General features: G+C 37.3%; 1 protein-coding gene across 2 annotated transcripts in view; it reads right to left on the reverse strand.

Annotated features, from left to right (window-relative positions):
• Window positions 1–3,158: 3,158 nt before the first annotated feature.
• sat2b (spermidine/spermine N1-acetyltransferase family member 2b) overlaps window positions 3,159–23,701 on the reverse strand; it is a 41,273-nt gene continuing 20,730 nt past the window's right edge. The window contains exon 6 of one of the 2 annotated variants that reach the window (XM_056458461.1): window positions 3,159–5,212. In XM_056458461.1, the coding sequence (XP_056314436.1) occupies window positions 5,039–5,212 (174 nt within the window). In that variant the 3' untranslated portion in view covers window positions 3,159–5,038. Of the gene's footprint in view, window positions 5,213–6,858; window positions 7,431–23,701 lie in introns of those variants that run through there. The other variant, XM_056458462.1, reaches the window with a different exon arrangement.

The raw sequence follows: 23,701 nt of genomic DNA on the forward strand, positions 1-23,701 counted from the left end.
TCGTTCAAAAGCAAAGCCACCAAAACCTAAGTCCACATTTTTTCGCCTTTCCCGAATTTCTGATGGCAGGTCAGAGACAATCAGCGCCGGACAGGCACCTCCAGGCGCGGGACATCCCGGAAAAGGGGTCTCCCGTCGGGCAGGGCTTGGCGGGCTGGGGCCTGGGTCTCACCAAGTACTCCAGTGAGCGTCGACACTAGCCACGCTAATTCTCGCTCAATCAACTGTGTCACTGGTGCCCCTGGAACCCCCTCACCGCACCAGAGCCAACAGTGCTCGCCCGGGGTCGGGGTGTTCCTGGATAAGCCTGCAATGTCTCAACCCCTTGGCTGAGTTTCCCCATGCCCACGGTCGCGCACCAGCTCGACCGGGGTTGGGGCACTGTTCCTGGGTAAGCCTGCAATGTCTCAACCCCTTGGCTGAGTTTCCCCATGCCCACGGGCGCCCACCAGCTCGCCCAGGGTTGGGGCACTGTTCCTGGGCAGCCAGCCTGGCCATTGACCCCCTGGTTCGTTCAAACGCAAAGCCGCCAAAACCTAAGTCCACATTTCTTCGCTTCCCCGAATTCCTGATGGCAGGTCAGAGACGATCAGCCCCGGACAGGCACCTCCAGGCGCGGGACATCCCGGAAAAGGGGTCTCCCGTCGGGCAGGGCTTGGCGGGCTGGGGCCTGGGTCTCACCATGTACCCCGTCGAGCGCCGACACTACCAGCCATGCTAATTCTCACTCACCCAACTGTGCCACTGGATCCCCAAATGGACTTGATAGTCTTTTCAAAAGCTGGCTGGAAAGACCAACCATCATCCAAATGAGGCTTTGTTGTTCCAATCAATTATTTTACTTCCTCAGCTAAACACAAAAGATGACATTTTGAAGAAAGCTGAAGTCCTGTAACCATTGACTTACATAGTAGGAAAAACAAATACTACTACTGAAGTCAGTTGTTACAGGTTTCCAGGTTTCCTCAAAATATATCATTTTGTGTTCAACTGAAGGAAGAAATTAAACAGGTTTGAAACAAATGAAGAAAGAATATATGATGACCACTAAATTTTTGTGTGAACTATCCTTTTAACTGTTAAAATGACCAGAACAGAGCTAACATAGGTTAATCTTTGAAAACCAAATTACTTACACATACAATAATATTATTTTTACATTCATATTTGAGCAGCTTGAACTTTTCTGACTGAACATTTTCACTAATTGATATTTATCTATAATAAATAAACCGTATTTTGTGGTCATTGGAAATTAGCAATAACTTTAATGCTAACGTTAATTCAAACAGAAAACAGTTGGAGCGCTAGCGTTACATAAACACCACGTTAAAAGAGGAAAATACTATTTAACTTGACGCATTTCTTAATTAAATGTTCAGTTTTGCATGTTTTCCAAATTCAATCCCAAAGTCAGCCAGAAGTCTATGTTTACCGACGTCAGCCATAGCTGAACATTACTAGGATCTTGTGTTTTTTGTTATCTGGCCCACAAACTGCAAAAGGAGCTGTGAACCAGAAGAATATTCCGGCCTATTCTGAATTTATGGCAAAACATATATGGTAATAATCTGGCCCATATCTGTTCAGCCATGCCATACCTACGCCACATGTGGCCCAAATGTTCATGCTATCTGGAACCACTGTCATTTCTTTTTTTGCATTTTGGATTTCCAATGCCACTGTAGCTTGACCCAGCATATGCATCTTTTCCCCTGTATAGGTTGTTTATATACTGCAGGGTCTCCATTCTGGCATGTCTGTTTTTTCCACAACTTGGAATATTGCTCTCTGACTTGACACAGTGTATTGCGTTAATACAGGGGTCGGAAACCTTTTTGGCCATGAATGCCAAAAAGCATTCCAAATCATCATTTAGGGATTTGAACTTATGCAACCACATGGGTGAGGCCTTCAGGTCAGCAGCTTGTAGCTCAAGATCTCTGATGGAGACACCAGGGATGTAACTCAGGTCGGCGCTGTCCACTGCACACTCGTGTGGGTGATGGGTGATGAACACAAAACGATGAGAGTGCTCACAAAATTTTTCATATTGCATGCATGTTTAAACTTTCCCAGTTTTTTAAAATTGTAGTTAACGACCTGTTTCAATTTCGGTGATGAAGAGTTCCAGCTTGTTTTCAATTGCAAACACTGATAAGACTATTTTCAACACCTTGCATTTTCACATTGAGCTGGTTCAGATGTTCAGTCATGTAATAGAATATAGTTATAATATAACTAATATAATAATACTTTTTTATTATCAGATGCAGGATTTTATATCAGGAAGTAAGGACAGTAACACTGCTCTGATGAACTCCCAGTGGTAATCTTCTAATTATCTAATATATAATCACACTACCTAATGACATGTAACTTACTACTTTACTACACAAACAAACAAAAATGGGCGTCAAACGTGTCTGGGGACAGTTGGACACACCTACACTTTAAAAAATGTTAAGTTATTTATTTAACCCAATGGTTGAGTTAAAAATATCTGGTGCTTTGTTGGGTTATTTTAAACCTTTATTGGGTTATTTATTTAATAACTCAATCACTTGGGTTACAATTTTTGAATTTCAACAGTCAACTGATTGAACTGACACAGAACCGCTGTATTATTATGCGTACGTGATGTTGCTCTTGCGTTATTAAGTTTATGCAAGCTCTAATGCAGTAATGTTGTTATTTTTTTAATCAAATTGCCTTTCCGTGTCGTGTTTTTTATATCGGTTTCACCTGGACTCTTAATTATTGATGATACAAAAGTTTGCGCTTCATAGCAGATCTATATGCGGATAATGGTTCGCAAATGCTGAATGGATCTCAACGTGAGGAAGTTATCCTGGACAAGAGCAAAGCAGAAGCTTGCTACATCATCTTTTATCAGAAGAGGATTCATTATCCATATCAAGGTACTTGATTATTAATTATTGAAAGTTAAATGTTATTATTACTGTTTGTGTGTACTATATTGAAGGCCCTGAAAATTGCATTTTCCCAACATCTTATACTAACCTACAGGGATGAAACCGCAACCCTGATAATGTCAGATGCTAATATAAATGTTTAATCGGTTATGTAAGTCATACAACAATTAAATATAAGCTTAAAAAATTATATATATATATATATATATATATATATATATATAAGAATTGTAACATCTGCTAGCTTTGTATAATAATAGTAGTAATGTACGCTAATAAACAACAATACAAAGCCCTTAAACATACATGTACTTGCCCAGTTTTCAATTCAGGTGAGATTTTAGTGATGCTGTGACCACTCAACTGATAAATGTTGTCTGTCAGCTCATGTTAATTTGTGATTTATTTAATTTTTTGTTTGTTTGTTCATTGTAGGTTGCTTTGGACAGAGCAAGCTTTAATCCTCCTTGATAATCTTGTTGAGAAAGGTGAGAAAACAACAGCTCTGTATTTTGTAATGTTTACATGATGTAAAAATGCACAGATACACAAACTTAAGCAGTATAATATACTGTAAAAGTGTCTTTACATCACCATATGTCTTAAAATCAAATTATACATTTGTAATTCTTCAGTAAATGCATTTATACTTCTCTGAACAGCACCGGTAATGTGTAAAGACACAAATGTCTCTTTCAAAAGTGTTTCAGTTACTTATTTGAGTGTGAATTTGGTATTAGACTCTGTCTCAGGCATGAGGCCACAGGTAAGTACAGATGACCGATATAGAGTCTAAGCACAGTTCAGATATTTCAGTAGAAATCTGCGATCAAGAGTTTGACTCTTTTGCAAGTTTCTGAGGATGAGATTTAAGCACACTGATGAACATCAGTGCACAATTGACCATGTAAAATGGATCTTATTTTCCCACCAAATTTGCAAATGTGATGCATCTTAACAAGTCACATAAAAGACTAACCCTGCAGCTAAAAATGCACATTTTCATAGTTTTTTTTTCTCTTTATCTGTTTAAGGTACCCCTGGAGATGACCCCTTCCAGTTATCTTTTCTCCATTGCTAAACTGGGTAAATACATGATTTTTGTTGTTATTTGGTTCGGCATAAATGTGCAAATTTAAAATTTCTGTTTTAAGGTTGGAGCGAACATCATTTGGTATATGGAAGAGTAGGTAACTAAGCCATTGTTGGTGTGAAATTCCATAGCATTTTTTCCTCTGTTGAAGTCAGTGGGGACTATCAAGTTTTTGATTTGCTTTGTCCTTTGAGTTATCATTTGTGGTCAGCAGAAAAAAAAAAAAAAAATCAACAACTTGAGGGTGAGTAAATGATGAATACACCCAAAAATCTGTGAAACACCCATACACTCATTCAGCAGCAGAGGCGAATCCATCATGTCCTGGAGCTGGGTCAGTTGGCATTGCTGTGTGAAGTTTGCATGTCCCTCACAGTCCAAACGCATGCAGTATAGGTAAATTTATAATTGAATTGAATTTATAATTTATAATGAGCCATATAGCTTACCTTGTCATTGCTGCATTTGAGTGGGATTTTGCTGATAAACTTTCTGGCGGTACATCATACTCCAACAGTAAATAGTCTAACCATTTTACGGCATAATTGTTCTTGCTCGCTCTCTCTCTCTGGTTCGTGCAGCATGAATGTCTTGCTCATCAATCGGTTGGAGTGCAGAAACAGGGTTTCCAGGTGCAATTTTTTTTTCTTCTTCCCCTTTACATCACTCATTTATTTTTTTTATGCACGTCCTGTCTTGTTGACTTGATTATACGCGTTACTACGGAGACATGTTAATAATCGGCTGTCAATAAATTTAGTGGGCAGGGAAACCGCACTCCTACGTCAAGTTGCGGTTAGCCTCAAAATGGGTGGGATTTGGATCCTAATTTAACATCAGGAAATTTAAAAAAGAGAGACTTTCTGTGTTTATATCACCCCAATAAGACTGTGGACACACTATACCTGCACACAGTTTTGTCCAAACAGCTTACAAAAGAATATTTTTATCATAGGTGCCCTTTAATTATTCCTATACTGACTTGTAAACTTCCCAGATGTCTAACACTTTAAGGTGCCTCCTGTGCTAGATTGTCCAGAGCCATTCCATGAAAGCGTAGAAAATGCCATCCTTCCTTAGCAGTGAGGTCCTCTGCACCTTTAGCCATATAAAAGTCAAGAGAGGGCTTGTTCCAGTCAAGAACAGAGAACTGCAAACGTGAACAAAGCTGGTCTTTGGCCTCCTAGATTGAAAAAAAAATAAAAAAAAAATTATTTACTCTTTTACATTAACAACAATACCATCCCACCCATTGACAATAGTAGACAATAGACAACAATACATTATTCATTTATTTAACTACTTGCATAAAACAAAACATAGACAAACCACACTCTGACATCATCCCAACATACACAGTTATAGTTGTGTTATTTATCGAATCAACTTTATAATTGACTATAATATACACAAGCAGAAAGAAGGAATAAAGTGAGTAATATTTTATACTTGAAACTTGAATAATTGCCACAATCTAGTAAAACTGGTTCAAAATTCAAATTTTAAGCTTTCTTGTCAAAATTAAAGCCTACTTACAAATATTGCAACACCATGTTTAAATGGTACTGGGGTAATTTTTTTTTTGTTTTATTTATTTAAATTATTTTATTTCTGGTAAATGAGGAAGAACTATTAAAACTCCAATTAAAAAAAACACATCTGAGCCAATATTTATGAACTAATAAGTCTAATGATCTATAAAAAAAGTTCCCTAAAGGGCTAAAAGGACACAAAAGGACACAAAAAGGACATAAAACATCATATAAGAATATTATTTTCTACTTACTGACTTTTTTTCCCCACCAGAATCATTTATAATAAAAACTACCAAACATTCATTAATTTTCAGAATTATAAACCTTTGAAGGCTCATTTGTTTACAATTTTTTTTATTTATTTTTTTGCATGCCAAGCACAAAATAAAATAAAATTAATGTTGTTGATTACAGTCTTGGATGTATCAATGATCAGTTCATAAAATTATAGTTTCATTAATCAGAATTACCAAACATTTATTGATATATATATATATATATATATATATATATATATATATATATATATATATATATATATATATATATATATATTAAATAAATTCCACCCCTTTAAAATACTGGTTTGTTTACAGAAAGTCAATGTATTTGACATGCAGTAGGTGCTCACTGTCAGTGACCGTAATACAGCTCTACAACGTCCTCTATTCAAATATTTCTTGCAAGTGATGTAATCACTCCAGGATTATGTATTTAAAGGTTTTACTTAAAAAACACCTGAGTAAACTCAGACAGTACTGTAAAATGTACCAGACAATAAATAAATAAAAATAATGATAATAATAATAATAATAATAATAATAATAAAATCTGCAGTTTGTTTAGCTAATTAAAAATAAGGCGTACATGGGCTTCTGAACTTCATCAAAATCAAACTCACATTTATCTCTTTACAACAAAAAATACCAAATTAAAAGTGCGATCAAGAAATAAAACATGAAGTGTTCGAATGAAAAAGAAAAAAAAAAACATGAATCAAGACTCTGCATTTCTTTCACCTTATCCATAGTTTTACATGGCTGTATGACCCTGACAGCGGTGTGACTCATTTGAACGAGAGAGGGATTTCTAGTACAATATAATTTCTTTCCTTCTGTTACGTGTTTAAGTTATTAAGATATTAAATGGATGAAACGTAACAATCAGTGAGACTAATGATGCTGGATGAACAAGAAGACACAAATGCTTGTTAAGTGAAACAAAAAGTAAGTATTTATTTAACAGAGAATGTCAAGCAATGAATATAGGAAATGTAAATGTAATTTTAAATAATCGAATTAAACAAATAAAACAGGAGTGTTGCCAAAACAAATAAATAAATAACAAAATCTAACTAAACCCCAACCCACTAAACTAACTAACCAAAGAAAAATGCAGAAACAAAACCCTAATCTTCAGCATGTAGCTTAACTAAACTTCATAACTACTTAAAACATAATTACACGTGGCAACGTCTCCATCAACTAACAAATAGATATACTAAGCTGCTAACATTAGAGTTCTCGTAAAGTACACACTGGTAGCCATTAGCAAAACAAGAGCTGTTAATCTAATTATCATAAAGATTGTTCAACTTCTCAATAGATACTAAATTGAGCTGCACAAGTTTATCTAATAAATCACAGACTTAATCGAGAGAAAAGTAGAACACCGCAACAGCAATCAAACTAAGCAAAACATAAGTGAACAGGCCGGCCGACAAAAGTGAAGAGACTGGCTGTGAGCCAAGCGCTCCTCAAGAACAGCGCAAGCGCACGGCTTTTATACTGTGCGGACCCGCTCCTGATTGGCGTGCCGATTGAGTGACGATGGTGACTGACAGCCCCTTTGACCAATGGTTGGACACTTAAAACAGGAAAGGATACACAGCGGAAAAGAGAGAAGAGCATGCAAAACAGAAAACAAACAACAAAACACCACAAAACATACGTGAAACGTAACACCTTCAAACTATTACACAAACATAAAAATTTCAGAACACACATTCAAACCACACTCTAACATTCATACTAACACACAATTATAGCTGCATAATTTATCCAATCAACTCTATAACATATAATATGCATGAGCAGAAAACCCATATATTATATGTTGCCATATATTATTTTTATTGCAAACATCTAGTAAAAAAAAAAAAATGTAAAATTTTACATTTTAAAACATTGCCATCAATATTAATGCCTTATAACAAATGTTACATAATGTTATAGTTAAATGGCACTGGAGTGAAAAATTGCAGATTTAATGGGTTTCAATGAGGACATCTTTTGTTCTGAAAGCTCTGACAGGGATTAGGGTGAATTATAAAAATTACAATAAAAATACATGCCTGAGCCAATATTTATGCATATGACATTGACACAGACAAAATGACTTAAAAAAAAAGAGATAAAAATGTCCAAAAAGATAAACAAAGATTTACAAGGAAAAGAAATGTGACTTATTCAGTATGTGGAAAAACATAGCTGCGTCCCAAATCGAATACTTATGCACTATTCTACGCCATTTTGTAGTATAAATAGTTTAAGTAGTGCGTTCACACTGAAAACTCTAAAAATAATATGTGCACTTTAATTACCCGGATGATGCACTCATTTGGCCGGTAAAATTAAGTGTGGAATGATGGACACTTCACACACTCAACGACCGCAGCTTTGCCCACCTAGTGGAAGGGGCGGAGCTATCGGGTGCGCATGTTGGATAACTTATTTATTTTGGATGGTGAAAGCAAAATTCTCCTATGAGAGTGATTATAGCGCCTCCCGATGGTGAATGCGGTTAAACACATGGCAGGTACTATTTGATAGTTTGGGGATTTAATTCACTGATTTGGCAACCGTCAAACGTCATCAGAGAAACGGTTTGAATTTCCGCTTAGTAAAAAAAACATTAGTGTTCCATTTGGGCAGACCCTACCTACATATACTATGCTGTTAAGTTCATAGTGTGCCATTTGAGACGCAGCTCATGTCTTATCACTTTATAGAAATCAACAGTGGCATTGTGTAATGAAAACAGCATTTATTGCGTTAAAATCCTGAAAATAAATTAACGTTTGGTAATTATTATTTGAACTGATGCTGATAAAAAAAATCAAAGTCAGTCAAAGTATAAAAAGCATTAATATATAATATTTTTATGCAGTTTTTTTGACATGGACATTTTTGTCCTTTAAGGACCTGAGCAGTATTTTTTTTTATCTCAAAATATGTAAAAATGATGACTGCCTCAAAATGAATTGTGATATTTACCTTTGACACATCTAAGACCGTATATAAAGTAATAAATTGTCTTAGTATATAAAACATAGATTTATTTATATATTACATTACAATAATAGATAATATTTAAGAAATCAACAGTGGCATTATGTAAATATTGCAGCGTTTAAGAATTAAAATTCAGAAACTTAATGAATTTGTGGTAATTATGATTATAAATGATGCTGAAGAAAAATCAGTCAATGAAAGAAACAAATATTAAAATATAATATTTTAATAAATGTTATGTTTTTGGAGATGGACATGTTTGTCCATTATTAAAAATCTAACACAGCATAAAAAATTATTCAATATGAATGGTGTTGTTTACCATTGACATACAAGACTGTAATTAATAACAACAACAACAAAAATCTGATTAGCAGTATTATCAGTAGTTAGTATATAAAAAAATAACATTATATATAAACAAAAACACCACCTGAACCATTTTGTTAAAACCGAATTTAAAGGGTTAAAATTCAGAAAATTTATGAATGTTTGGGAATTATATTAATATATAAAATATTAAAATATGATATTTTGACAGTTTTTGGACATGGGCATTTTTGTCCATTTCACAGAGTCAGTAAAGGACCACAAACACGCATAGTGCGCTTTTTTTTTTTTTTTCATTGAATATGCAGTATTAAATTCCATTAAAAAAAAACACTCTTCCACCAGACCTTACTCCATGCTCCAATACCTCAGATTGTCACAGGGGCATGAATGAAATGAATGAAAGTGAAACTGCCAAATGGCAGTTAAGTCGAAAAGTTTAAACCCGAAATACTGGTACATGAAACTTTTTAGGAAATGTTGGATAGCATGGTGAAACACTGACATTAAATAATGTGATTACAGACGTCCATGTAAAGGTAGCTATTGTTTGAAATGGGTATGAAGAACTGGGTACCTCAATTGTTTGACCATTGTACTCTTGAAATGACTGACAATACTGACAAAAACTTTACAAAACTAAAAAAGGCAACATGCAGCATGCCCAAACCTATTGGTAATGTTTAATAGCCATTATAACATATAATAGGAAGTGATTTCTCAGCTAAGAACAGATAAAATTCCCAAAATAACACTTCGAAAAATAAAGCCAGAGATATTAAAGGGCACCTATGGTGAAAAATCTACTTTGCAAGCTGTTTGGACAGAAATGTGTGCAAGTATAGTGTATAAACTGTCATATTGGGGTGAAATAAACACACCCAGTCCTTTTTTTTCAAATTTAACAACAAAAAAAAAAACGGTGGACCAATTGGAGCGGTTTTCAGATTGACCGCAACTTTACGTAGGAGTGCGGTCCCCCCGCCCACCAATATTGATTGACAGCTGCATATTAACATGTCCCGGTAATCACGTGTATAATCATATCAACAAGAGAGGACGAGCGCAAAGCAACCGGGAATAAAAGGTCTGTTCAGTTCACTTGGATCATTAATCATCATCAAATGTGATCAAGAGTGAGTTTTACAAGTTTAAAATGTTTTAAAACAGAGCATGTGTGTAATGAATTATAGTGATTCACTTCAGATTCACTTAATCAGCACAGCCGCGTGTCAGAACAATTATAAAAGAAGACGCTTCAATCCCGGTTTGTGGACGTTAAATCAGGTTTATTTTGTACATTAACATAACAGATATCCATACAGCAGTGAATATTACCAGTATCATGTCACATATGCGTGCAAAGCGAGTGCAAAGCTTAACGCGCTGTCTCTCTCTCTCTGTGAGTGTGTGTCTGCGCTATGTGTGTGTGTATGTGTGTGTCGCTATGTGTGTGTGTCTACGCTATGTGTGTGTGTGAACTTTGTAATGACATTGTGTGACTCATTGTTGCAAATCCACAAAAAAATGCATCAAATACTGATTGTTAAAGTTCTTACTGTAGTATTTCTCACACACGTTACGTGAGATCTGCTTCCTGAGGCAGCCGAGGGCGGCGATTGCTGACAGGCACATGGGAACGGTGGGCGGGGAGGACTAGCCTTAAAGGCCCAGTATAAAAAAAAGCAAACGTTTTTCACAAAAACTTTTTTCAGCTATAATAGACACTTCAAACAGCTATAATAAATAATCAGATGGGTGTTTTGAGCTGAAACTTTACAGACACATTCTGGGGACACAAAAGTCTCATATTAAATATGAAAAAAGGGTAACCTATGTGCTCTTTAAGAGTATTTTTACATTATTTATTGACATCAATCAAATGTCAGTTTGCTTTTGATGAGGTTTAGATTTTTTCCTTGACTCTAACAAAAAAATTACATTTAAAGATAAATTTAGTCATTTAACTAGAATAATATAGGCTGATAAAAAATGTATGTGTGACTTCTATGGCATTACTGTGATGCATAAGTGGCAAAGTATCTGAAAGTTGAATTAGATAATAAATGCATTTACATTTGTTACATTGTTTTTAAGCAGTTTGAGCCTGTATCTTTTGCCTCGTCTTTAAGAGATATTATTGTCAAGATGAAACCATCTACTTGTGGTACTGATGTTGTCCCTGCACAAGTTTTTTTGAATCAATTGGTCCTTCAATTTAGATAATTATAAATAGCAGTCTCACCACTTGTGTTGTACCACAGTTTTAAAGACCTATTTAAATTTTAAATCTAATTTTAGACCTATATCAAACTTCCATTCCTTTCTAAAGTTTTAGAGAAGGTTGTATTTAAACAACTGCAATCATATTTAGACCTACACTGATTTCAAGAAGTGTTCCAGTCTGGTTTTAAATCTTGCCAGAGCATTGAAACAGTACTCGTAAAAGTTTTTAATGACTTGTTGCTAGCCACTGACACAGCACATCGCGCTGTTCTTTTGCTCTTAGATCTTACAGCCGCTTTTGATACAGTAGACCATAAGATATTAATTTATCATTTAGAGCATTATGTTGGTATTAAGGGTAATTGCGTTGGAATGGTTTCGGTATTATTATTAGACAGAAGCTTCTCTGTTCGCCTAGGGGAGTTTATGTCCATAGGGACCATAGGCTTCCATTAGGGTCTATTTGTAGAAAGTATAGGATTTCATTTCATCTTTATGCAGATGATGCACAGCTTTATTTGCCCTTAAAACGGAAAGATGCTGGGTCCATAACACCATTGTTGGACTGTCTTAAAGATATTAAATCTTGGTTGGCACTAAATTTTTTTTATGTGCAATGAAGAAAAGACAGAAGTGGTGGTATTTTGGTCCGGGGAACTCAGGATTGTTTGGATCTTGATGTGTTAAATCCTTTTGTGAAACCTAATGTAAAAAACCTGTGTGTTATTATGGACAGTCTCTTTAAACTGGATAAACATATTAATTCAGTAATTAAAGCTAGTTTTTTCCAGTTGAGGCAATTATCCAAATTAAAGTCTTATTTTGTCTTTTAATGACTTTGAAAGGCTTATACATATTTTATCTCGACTCGGCTAGATGATTGTAATGCCCTCTATGTGGGTATTAGCCATACCTCCATTACTCGTCTACAGAAGGTGCAGAATGCTGGTCACTACAAATTAATTCGCTCCATGCTATGCTATGTCTTACCAGTGATTATGAGAGCTGGTTAGCAAAGTAAACCAGATGACATGCTAAGATGCCTAAGTAAAAGAATATTATTTTAAGGCAATCACTGGTTGCTAAATTTATGCCTTACCAGAAGTCCATAAATTGAGATTTTATTACACTGCACAAACTGAGGAACAGCTGATGACGGCATGGTTTGATGTTTGGTTGACCAATCAGTGGAGAGGGGCATGTATTATTCCCAGCCACACAGAGGCTGTCCATTCATTTTGGTTTTATCAATTTTTATTTTATTTTTTTAAGTGTAAAAACAAAATGTGACGAAACCAAAAACAAATATTTGAAAAAAAAAAAAAAACTTTATGTTCGTAAGAAGCTTCAAATTTGGCACAAATGAACCATTTGTTATTTTTCTGTTTTAAAAACAAAAATGAGAAAACTAATTATACGGACAACCAAAATAGAACTTTTTGGCCTTAACTTCTAAGCAGTATGTGCAGTCACAATGAAGTGCAGAGGATCTGAATAGGTCGAATTAACAGATGGAGGTCACGGTTTCTGTTTGTGTCAAAATTGCAACATAGGCCCTACTGTTTCAGCCATGTTGTTTTGGTGATAAAAATCTTTCAGTCAAAACTGAAAATGCACTGTTGGGCCATTGTCAGCCAAAAATTTTCAGTGGCCGAATATTTGGTGCATCCCTGGTGTGCACCTCAACAAAAATGGTGTAAAAATCCTGCAGTAGTGACAAAACACTGTTCATCGCTGGTGGAGTTTATGTTTGTAAAATGATGACTGTTCCCCTTTATGGGAACTCCAACGCGTGTCTGATACTAGACATATGGGAGTACATCAGACAACTAATCACTCTGAAGAGTAAGAAAACGGGCCAATGAATGCCAAATGAATTGGCAGAGCCCATCTCCACACCTGACAGTGATTAGCCATTAGTGGGATATACAGTTGAAACCAGAAGTTTACATACACTGTATAAAAAGGCACACAACCATTTTAAAAAAAGTCAGATTTTAATATCCGCCACCCTCCAAGGTTATCAGCGTGGTCCCAGATTTGAACTTGGACATGTTGGCCATGTTATCCCAGGTTGCTTCGTAGGACTGGATATGGCTTGTCCCCCAGTACAGCGCCTGGAGCGCTTAGATGGGTGTTACGCAGGGGCTAAGAAGAAGGAGAGACCCTCCAAGCCCTCATCCTCTTCTTCCCGGAGGTACACAGTGAGCTCACACAGGCATGGAGGGCACCTTTTTCCGCCTGGTCCTCTTGTGCTCCTGCTCAGGTGTTTTACTCTCTGCCCGAGGACCCCCTTGGCATGGATGCGCTGGCTCACAGCTGGCCAACGGGTATGCACAAATATATGTTTCCCCCAGTGAGCCTAATCGCACAGACTCTGTGCAAAGTCAGGGAGGATGAGGAGCAGGTCTTGTTTGGTGTGCCTTCCTAGCGCAACCAGACCTGGGTTCCCGAACTCGCACTCCTCGCGACAGCCCCTCCCTGGCGCATTCCCCTGAGAGAGGACCTTCTCTCCCAAAGACTGGGCACCATCTGGCACCTGTGTCCAGATCTCTGGAACCTCCAAGTGTGGTCCATAGATGGAGTGCAAAAGACTTAGGTGACTTACCGGCATCAGTGGTTAACAGCATAACTCAGGCTAGTGCATCCTCTATGAAGCATGCCTATGCCCTGAAGTGCAGTCTATTCACTGAGTGGTGCGCTTCTCACCGAGAAGACCCCCGAACTTGCCAGATTAGCGTTGTGTTATCCTTCCTTTAGGATAAGCAGGAGCGTAGGCTGTCACCCTCCAAACTGAAGGTTTATGTGGCTGCCATCTCCGCTCATCTTGACGCGGTGGATGGCAACATGCTCGAGAAGCATAATCTAATCAGGAGGCAGACACAGCCCATAAACTGCTTTGTCTCATTTACGCTTTGTGCTTTTATGTGGACTGAATGCAAAATTTAAAATCTTGTGAACAGCTCTTTATCTGTTATGGTGGTCGGCAAAAAGGAAATGCCATATCAAAACAGAGGTTGGCCCACTGAATAGTTGATCCCATCGTTCTTGCTCATCAAAGCCAGGGTGAGCCCCGTCCCCCGAACGTGGGAGCACACTCTACTAGAAGTTTCGCCGCCTCCTGGGCGTTAGCATGTGGCGCCTCACTCACAGATCTCTGCAGAGCTGTGGGCTGGGCGACACCCAACACATTCACGAGATTTTAAAATCTTTGATTGGAGCCTGTTTCCTCCAGATTATTGGGTAACCCCCATGCTACCTAACCCGGAGATACGCGTGCCTTTTTTATTCTGCTAGGAAGTTTCCCACTTGGCGAACTCTAGAAAAGGCCCGCAGAACTCAACTCAGTGGGGGAGTCAAGTGCCTGGCTCAGTGTGATGTCTGATTTGCCCTTTGGTCTACCCACATGCTTATTGTTACATTGTTACATGCACAGGTTCAGTGCCAGCTATGCGTGGACCCCCCTGGCGACCGCATATGCTTATTTCCCCCTGACCAGGCAGACCCGTGTCTTCCCAACCCGCTAACCAGCTTATCATCTGTAGCACTACCCCTCACTCATGTTCTTTTACCAATCCCTTCTTGGGTAGCAGGTGGTCTCCGCAGCATCTTTGCCCTTCTGAGACTGGCATGCTTTCCCAACAAACTGTCGTATTTCTAAAATCCCTAGACTACATTAGCTAGGTAAAAGCACATTTATGACCCCCGATCTAAAATTTCTATTTATTCCCATGTAATGGTAATTTAAGGGCCTATAGGGGACGATGGAAGGTTGCGCTCTTGGTGATGCTTGTGCGGTCATGCTATGCTTGGCAAACTTCACATCAGAAGTGTGACAGGCTTAGCTGCTGTGGCGTTTTCCATACACTCTCCCATACGTCTGGTATCAGACACGGGTTGGAGTTCCCATGAAGAGAAACATTCTGGTTACGTACGTAACCCATGTTCCTTGAATAGGGAACGGAGACGCGTGTCTCCACTGCCACCGCACCTAAGTCACCAGCTGTTAGCTGAGTGATCGGCTTTTCAGCAGACAAATTCTAGTGCTTGCTCGCTCAGCCAGCCAGTTCTGACTCATGCTTCTCCCGTAGTATGCTATATGAACCAATCATAATGCAGCATTCCTAAACAGAGCTTGAGAACAGGAGACTGAGCTTAAATGGCAAATAGTCTGCATAAACAGGGATGATGAGTTCAGCACAAGAGGACTTGGTGCCCAAACAGTCAACATCTGTGGTGTGGGATTACTTGGATACAGCAAGGCTGATGTATTGCAGAACCAGGTAATTTGTAAGACCCGTCAGTCACATATCATATCTAAAAACATGTGGAAAGTGCTAGTCCGTCACTTCCTTTAACTTCCTTCCTTGCACTTTCTTGTTCCTTTCTTGTTGCCAGGCGACTATCAACCATTTTCTTAAAGGATGACAAACTAACAAAGCATTGCTGCAGCTCTGATACAAGTTTTATTTATGGAAAAAGATAAAAAGCACTAGGTGATTGGGTGTGTGGAAATATAAATTTATATAATCTAGTTTCAAATGAACAATAATCTACATATAACTGAAAAGTTATATTCTTTGGTTATTAATTATATCATTTCATTAACAGCCCAGCCATGAGAGACGTTTAACCTTTGTCTTTCTGACTACTGGCTAAGCCAAAGTGATGCAAATGCTAAGGGCAGGCTTTCTGCCTTTGTCTTCGGGTGATATTTTCAGGCCAAAAAATAAAACCCTTTTGTTGACTAAATTGTGTGGTCAGTGCTGGGCAGGTTTCGAACATATATATGCCAGTTATCATGCTGTCTCCAAAACTTAATTTGCATGCTTTGTTTAGCCATCTCCCCCCTCCTAAGAAGACATTATAGACAGGACATCTTTGTTAAAGTGCTTTGAAAACATTATAGACAGGACATCTTTGTTAAAGTGCTTTAAAAAATATCAAATTTTTTTTCTTTGGAAATATGTTTCAGATTCACACTGTTTAAAAATTATGATTAAAATCAAAATCGCAATATTATTCAAGAAAATCATGATAGTTTTTGTTTCTTGCCTATATCGTACAGGTCTACACTTCACGAGTTCTAAAATGCAATCAGCAAACAATAAACAAAAAACTCTGATGACATTTCCATCATAGCCAGCAACTTCAATCATGCTTAATCATGCTTCAATCACTTAAATTTATTGTTGCCAAAATTTTACCAACATGTGGCATATAAGCCATTTCTGAAACTTGCCAAACTCATTCAAAAACTCATTACAGTAAGGCCAGATGATGCTACATCAAAACTAGAAAACTGCTTCCGGTGTCTCCAGATTAGAACATGTTTAAGGAGGCAACCCGAGACAACCACACAGACCTGTGAGAATACACTGAAACTGTCAGTGCCTTTACCAAAAGATGCATTGATTGGGTTAGTCGGTAAAATCATCCCCACACATGCCAACCAGAAGCTGTGAATGACAGCAGAGGTTTGTGGGCTGAGAGAAGAATCCGTCAGAACCCCACAGCTCCCAACGACTATGTGCTCTGTCTGTCTCCAGTCAATGTGACGAAGACCCTATCTAGGATTAACCCATGCAAGACTGCAGGTCCTGACAACATACCTGGCTATCCCAGGTAAAAACAAAAGTATCCTTAAGTACACCAAAAATATACTGAAATACAATTAAGTACAATTTTATTTTTGTACTACAAAAGTTTAATATATATATATATATATATATGTATATATATATATATATATATATATATATATATATATATATATATATATATATATATATATATACACACACACACACACACATATACACACACACACACACACTATAAATATACTAATTACAAGTATACTTTTACTTTAGTACTTAAGTACAACTGTGAAAGCATACTATTGCTATAAATGTTCATACACATTTTAACTACTATAATTCCATGACTTTTACATGATTTTTCCAAGACTTTCAAGTGATTTTTCATGACCTAATTTTTCATGCAATGTCTATATATGCGTGCTAAAAAACAACACATGTTAAAATTTATTACAGCATATCGTAAACATGCAACAATCTATTTAGTTTGAATTTACATTCAATCATTAATTTTCTTTTCGGCTTAGGGGTCGGGAACCCTTTTTCAGCAAAGAGCCATTTCTGATTTTATTGGCAAATGGATTTTCTTAAAGAGACACGTGATATATATATATATATATATATATATATATATATATATATATATATATATATATATATATATATATATATATATATATAAATAATGTTGGTTGCATAATCTGATAGATAAAATGTCAGGACACCAGAACATGACGTTACTCAGAGGTTACAGTGAAAAAACCATAAAACATCACTATTCAGTTTACTAACACCACTGACATTCAGTTCACTTCACTATTATGTGCCAAGCGAAAATGACTCACTCTGTCTAATCTTCAAGATAAGCTCAGTTACCTCTTTCGTCATGTTTTCTGGCTGACTTTCAGATCACTTTGCGTCTGTCTCCTGATCCATTTACGCAGTTTCATCTTCTCTTGATCAGGCTCATAATCAGATTTAACATTCTCGTGTTTAAAATATATATATGCTTGACTGCCTCTGGCATTTTAAAAACATGGTTATTATTTATGTAGGCCACTATGCCATTATTTATTTTCGCTGCTCACTGCGTGCTAAACAACAATCACCAACCAATGAGAGTGATTGTAAGTGTAAGAAAGCTGATTGATCAAAAGTGACTACGCTCGTGCATACACACTCCACACAGCTTTGCTGCTCGGAGTTTTTCACTCGGACTCATTCTAGTGATGGGAAGTTCGGATCATTTTACTGACTCGGATCTTTGAGTCTCGTTCATCGAGATGAACGAATCTTTTTTCGAGTCATTTCTACGGTGGCCCAGTAGTGCAAAACACAACGCAGTAAGATCACAACGCAGCAACATTTCAAAAAGCAAACATTAATTTCACAACGCAGAAACATTAAAATCACAACGCAGAAACATTTCAAAAATCAAACATTTTCACAACGCAGAAACATTAAGATCACAACGCAAAAACACTAAGATCACAACGCAGAAACACTAAGATCACAACGCAGAAACATTTCAAAACGCAAACATTACTTTCACAACGCAGAATAGAGATGTGCGGTTGGCGGTTACAGGCGGATGACGTGACGAAAAATAATATTTTAATAAAATTTGGGCAAGTGGCAGGCTGTTGTACCAATCAAATGAAAAAAATATGTATAAATTGTTAAATATGATCTGACTAGGCATGTGCCGGTATCACATTTTCATGCTGTGATTAATTGATTGAGCTTTTATCACGGTATACGGTATTATCACGATATTGTAATTTTACTAGAGAAACAGGTAAAAAAAAAACACAAACTTCAGTTTCGTCAACTTAGTAACTTTAATAACTTTTTAATTAACTAAAAGTACTTTAAACATTTAAATACAAATAAATATAAATAAAACAATACACAATATAAAAGTAAACTTGAGCAATTATATCAAAGTGAATGTGCAAAGGGAAACCGTCTTCGATCAGCAATCGTGGAATGAAATGCCAACTATTCCACCATGTTTTATGCAGCAGATGCCTTTCCAGCCACAACCCAATATTAGAAATCACCCATACACACTCATTCACACACACTCATACACTACAGTCAATTTAGCTTATTTAATACACTATTCACTCAGCCTATATTCAATAATAAACAACAAAAGCTGCCTGCTAATGCATGGGTAAATCTTCAAAGGGAACAGTGTTACATTTTAACCTCTTTCACCTCATCCTGCTTGCTGTTTCACTATCTAAACAATGAAAACATAATATAAGTCAAATTTGTTTCATTTTGATATTTGATTTACACTGTCTCTTTTGCAGAATATCAGTTTTAATAACCAATAATGGCCATTATAACAGTATAACGTACATTAAATTTAAACGATAAAGGTAAGCAATCAGTCAATGTGCAGAATCAGTGTATGTGGTTACATAAATTAATATATTAGCTTATCTTTGCACTCAGCCAAAACAGTTAACTGAGAACAAGTGATTCAAAAGACATAAGAATTGTTAGATAGAGACAACAAGATGAATTCAATATCACGTTTAACAACTATAGTGAGATGAGATCACCCAGCAGATGAACTGTCTGACATGCACTATACTCAGTCTCACCTGGGGTTTATGCTCACCCGCTGAACTAGTGGCTGCAGCTCTGGGCAGAGAGTGTGTGGTCACGTGATTTGCGTTTTTAGCCATGTACTAGAATGAACAAAGAACTTTTCAGAATCGCTAAATGAAACGCCGGTGTATTTCCCGCGATTTCTCTGCGCCTCCCTTGCGTTTCTTCTCTCTGACTCTCGACTATTTTGACAAATACACACAGACGACGCACGCTCACACGGAGTCCAAAATAGGAGTTTGTGATTGGGCCAGCCCAATGTCAATACCGAAAAGAGCCAATGGGCTACAGAGTGTCACATGGACCGGCCCGGTCTGTCTGGAAAAAAAGCATCTACTTTCAGAGAGTCACAGATCACAGCAGCGTCAATCATTAAGGCAGAAAAAAACGATAGGCTGCTAAGCCTTTTATGGGCCGATCAGATCATAAGACGATGATCAGCCCGGCCCAAATAGTACGTCGGCCCACCGGGAAAGTGCCCGGTCTGCCACATGGAGAGTCCGCCCCTGCGTGTGTGGATTATAGTGCGGTGGCAGCGGCGGCGCGCACTGCGTGCACACAAGGCTTCTACATGTGGGGATTGTTTACATCAGAGTGCGCATCAATTCTGCGCAGCATATACGCAGTGTTTCTTCAAGCGGTTGATGGAAAATAAGCTAAGGCGCGTTCTAAGAATATAAATTCGGATCTATTTTTCACGGTATTTTGAAGTGCCCGCGATAACAATATCGTGCATATTCATTACCGTGATTTATCGCATTACCGAATACCGGCACAAGCCTAGACCTGACTACATCCAAAAAAAAAAAAAAAAAAAAAAAAAAAAAACAAAAAGCACACTTTGAAAGTAAAATTTTCATCAGGCAGTAATATGTCTAGTCCAAGCGGCAACCTCCCGCTCTCCCTCGGGAAGCCAATATGGAAGTAATTGAAACAGCAATTCATTAAAATTCCTCTAGTCCTGGCTCCATAATAGAGCAAATTGCAATTGAGCCCACTGTTAGAATGGCCAACTTTACAGCAGAAGGTATTTACAGCCTGGTACAAAGAACGATTTTGGGTCATATAGCTATTATTACCTTCCATGACAACTGTGATTTGTCATGGAGGGTAATAATATAATAATAAAAAAAAAAAATAAGTTATTCTTTTATAACTATGACAGCTAGGTCTGGCTGGTCGCCGTCACTTTAACTCAGCTGAATCCGACAGATTAGCCACTGATCTCGGCATATTCATCGTATTTTTGTGTTTTTTTTTATGTGGCTTTACACAGTCAGCTGCCTTTTGGACTTATTTCTTACAATTATCAGATGATATAGCATGCTGTGTGCACTTAATTGTGCTCACAAACCATTCATGTGGCCTCATTTCCCATGTGAGTAAAGTTATATACTTGTATACCATCTCTATAAATGTATTTGTTTTATTTAAGATCATTTATCATTAATATTTTTCTTTAGACCAGTAAAGCACTCTAGAATCTGACAGATTGATTAGCTGTAGGCTCTAGATCAGTCATCTGAAGCGTTATCATACAGTGTTATGCCTGGATTTCATAAATTGTCTTGCATTTACTAACACAGACTATATCTGAAGTGTTTGGAAGTAATTCGGGTTTTCCTCCTGTAGAAAAACGTCATAAGAACAGTGCTTAGTGGCTCAACGTATTACTACAGTGTTTTAAAAAGTCTAAACACTTACAAATATGTACAGCCAAGCACATGTGGTCAGAACACAAACGAGTCGCAGGTAATAGAGTATCAAGCGTTTCTCCCAAAGTAAAGTCTGTCTGCCAGGTCTAAGCAAAGTGCCAGCAGGTGTCTGTAGCTCCGCTCACTCTCCGCCTCTTTGCCCTTGTTTGGTATCCCGCCGTGGGTGCGATGATGCGCGAACAAAATGGCGACGGTTGGCCGCGGCTTCTTGTAGCTTCTTTTGCGCTCTTCAGAAACCTATGGGTGAGGTCACGGATGTTACGTCCATATATTTTACAGTCTATGGTCTAGTCGAGTCTATGAGCAACAAGTGTGAGCGAGCGCTCCTTCAGCACAGCGGGGCGCGTTATAGAGGCTAGGCGCTCTCGTCTGAATCCTGACACTGTAGATGCTATTTTATTCCTGCATAGTGCCAAGAAAAATTCAAACTAGACCTAACATCAGGCATATTAAACCAATTAGCCTATGTTATCTAGGCTACGTTTATCTATGTTTAATATAAACTTTTGAGTTCGGTCAGCTGATAATTTTACGTTCATATTGGTTTAGCCTTTTCTATTCTAGACATGTTATGTGTTAGTTATTTGGCCTCGCTTTTACGTTCTGAGGCTTGGGGTGACTTTGACAGAATTTCTTTGTCGCAAATGTGATGGCGTAGTATTTCATTATGCTTCAAGTTTGTGGGGATGATCCTAAGTCCATGGGTTATTGGGGCATAGACTTGTCATACAGGCAATTTAGCCTGGTCAGACTTTATGTTCGCTCAAAGAGGAATGGCATATTTATTTTTCTAATTTAATTTCAAATTGTGGGGGTGACTGAGCCTATAAGGCCTAGCTACGATATGATGTTTTTATTTTTTTCAACTGTTTGCCAAAGCATGCAACTATAGCCTATGCCTTCATTAAGATATTTATTTTAATATATTTTTACTGCCTGTTGTTTCTTTTGGCATATAAAATAGGCATTGTCTGATTGAGATATCAATAAAGGTTCATCTGTGTCGCAGAATTGGTGTTGTTTCCGATTTCTACAAGTTCAATAACACCCACAGCAAAAAATAAAAAATAAATAAATGAATAAATAAAAAAAACAGTCGAAAAACTGTGCCCATTAATTAGATGTGCAAGGCAAGCAGGTAAGTTTTTGGGGTTGCTATGGACAACTACAAATATGAACATTAGGCTATAATGTAAATGACTTATTACTCTATCTATTTGCTAAAAATAAAGTGAAATAGGCATTTAGTAGTAGGCTAAATAGCAGCATGTTGAGATGATGTGTCAAAATGCGTTTTCTATTAGGCTACAATAAAAAAAATTGCACAGTACAGTGCGTTTAATTTAGGCTATTTATTTATTTTTGTCCCTGTGCTGCTGATATTCTGAGAGCTTTATAGGGTGCTTCTCATTTCTTATTTGTGCATCCTCAATTCCTTTCCTTGCTTTCTTTCCTCGCGTCTTAGCTCCATCCCTCCGGGATGTGAGGGAAGGACGCAAGAAAAAGACTCGAGAACCGAGGAATCGAATGAAGTGAAAAGACACGTCCTCGTATCGTTTAGCGTCACTTCAAAGCGTCGTCAATTAATGCTGGATTTTAAACGTTTGGATTAACTACATGTCTACATTAACGTCATTCTCTATTCTCTAATAATCACTAAAGAAACATTCATTTAATAATAAAAAGGAATAAGCCATTCAAATAAAGAGCCCAATCAGCAGATGGCGGGCGGTGCGGTTTTAAAAATTGGTCAAAAATGTTTTTGATGCAGTTGCGGATGAAATAAAAGCCCATCCGTGCATCTCTAACGCATAAACATTAATTTCACAACGCAGAAACATTTCAAAAAGCAAACATTAATTTCAAAACGCAGAAACATTCATTTCAAAGAGCAGAAACATTAAATTCACAACGCAGAAACATTAAGATGAAAACGCAGAAACATTAATTTCAAAGAGCAGAAACATTAACTTCACAACGCAGAAACATTAAGATGAAAATGCAGAAACATTAACTTCAAAACCCAGAAACATTAACTTCACAACATAGAAACATTAAGATGAAAACGCAGAAACATTAACTTCACAGAGCAGCTGCATTAAAGGGCACATAGGTTACCCCTTTTTTTCATATTTAATATAAGTCTTTTGTGTCCCCAGAATGTGTCTGTAAAGTTACAGCTCAAAACACCCATCAGATTATTTATTATAGCTGTTTGAAGTGTCTATGTTATAGCTGGAAAAAAGGTTTTGCTGTTTTTTGTACTGGCCCTTTAAGGCTAGTCCTCCCCGCCCACCATTCCCACGTGCCTGTTAGCAATCGCCGCCCTCGGCTGCCTCAGGAAGCAG

This window comes from Danio aesculapii, chromosome 5 (genome assembly GCF_903798145.1).
Source record: "Danio aesculapii chromosome 5, fDanAes4.1, whole genome shotgun sequence".
Lineage (NCBI taxonomy): Eukaryota > Metazoa > Chordata > Actinopteri > Cypriniformes > Danionidae > Danio > Danio aesculapii.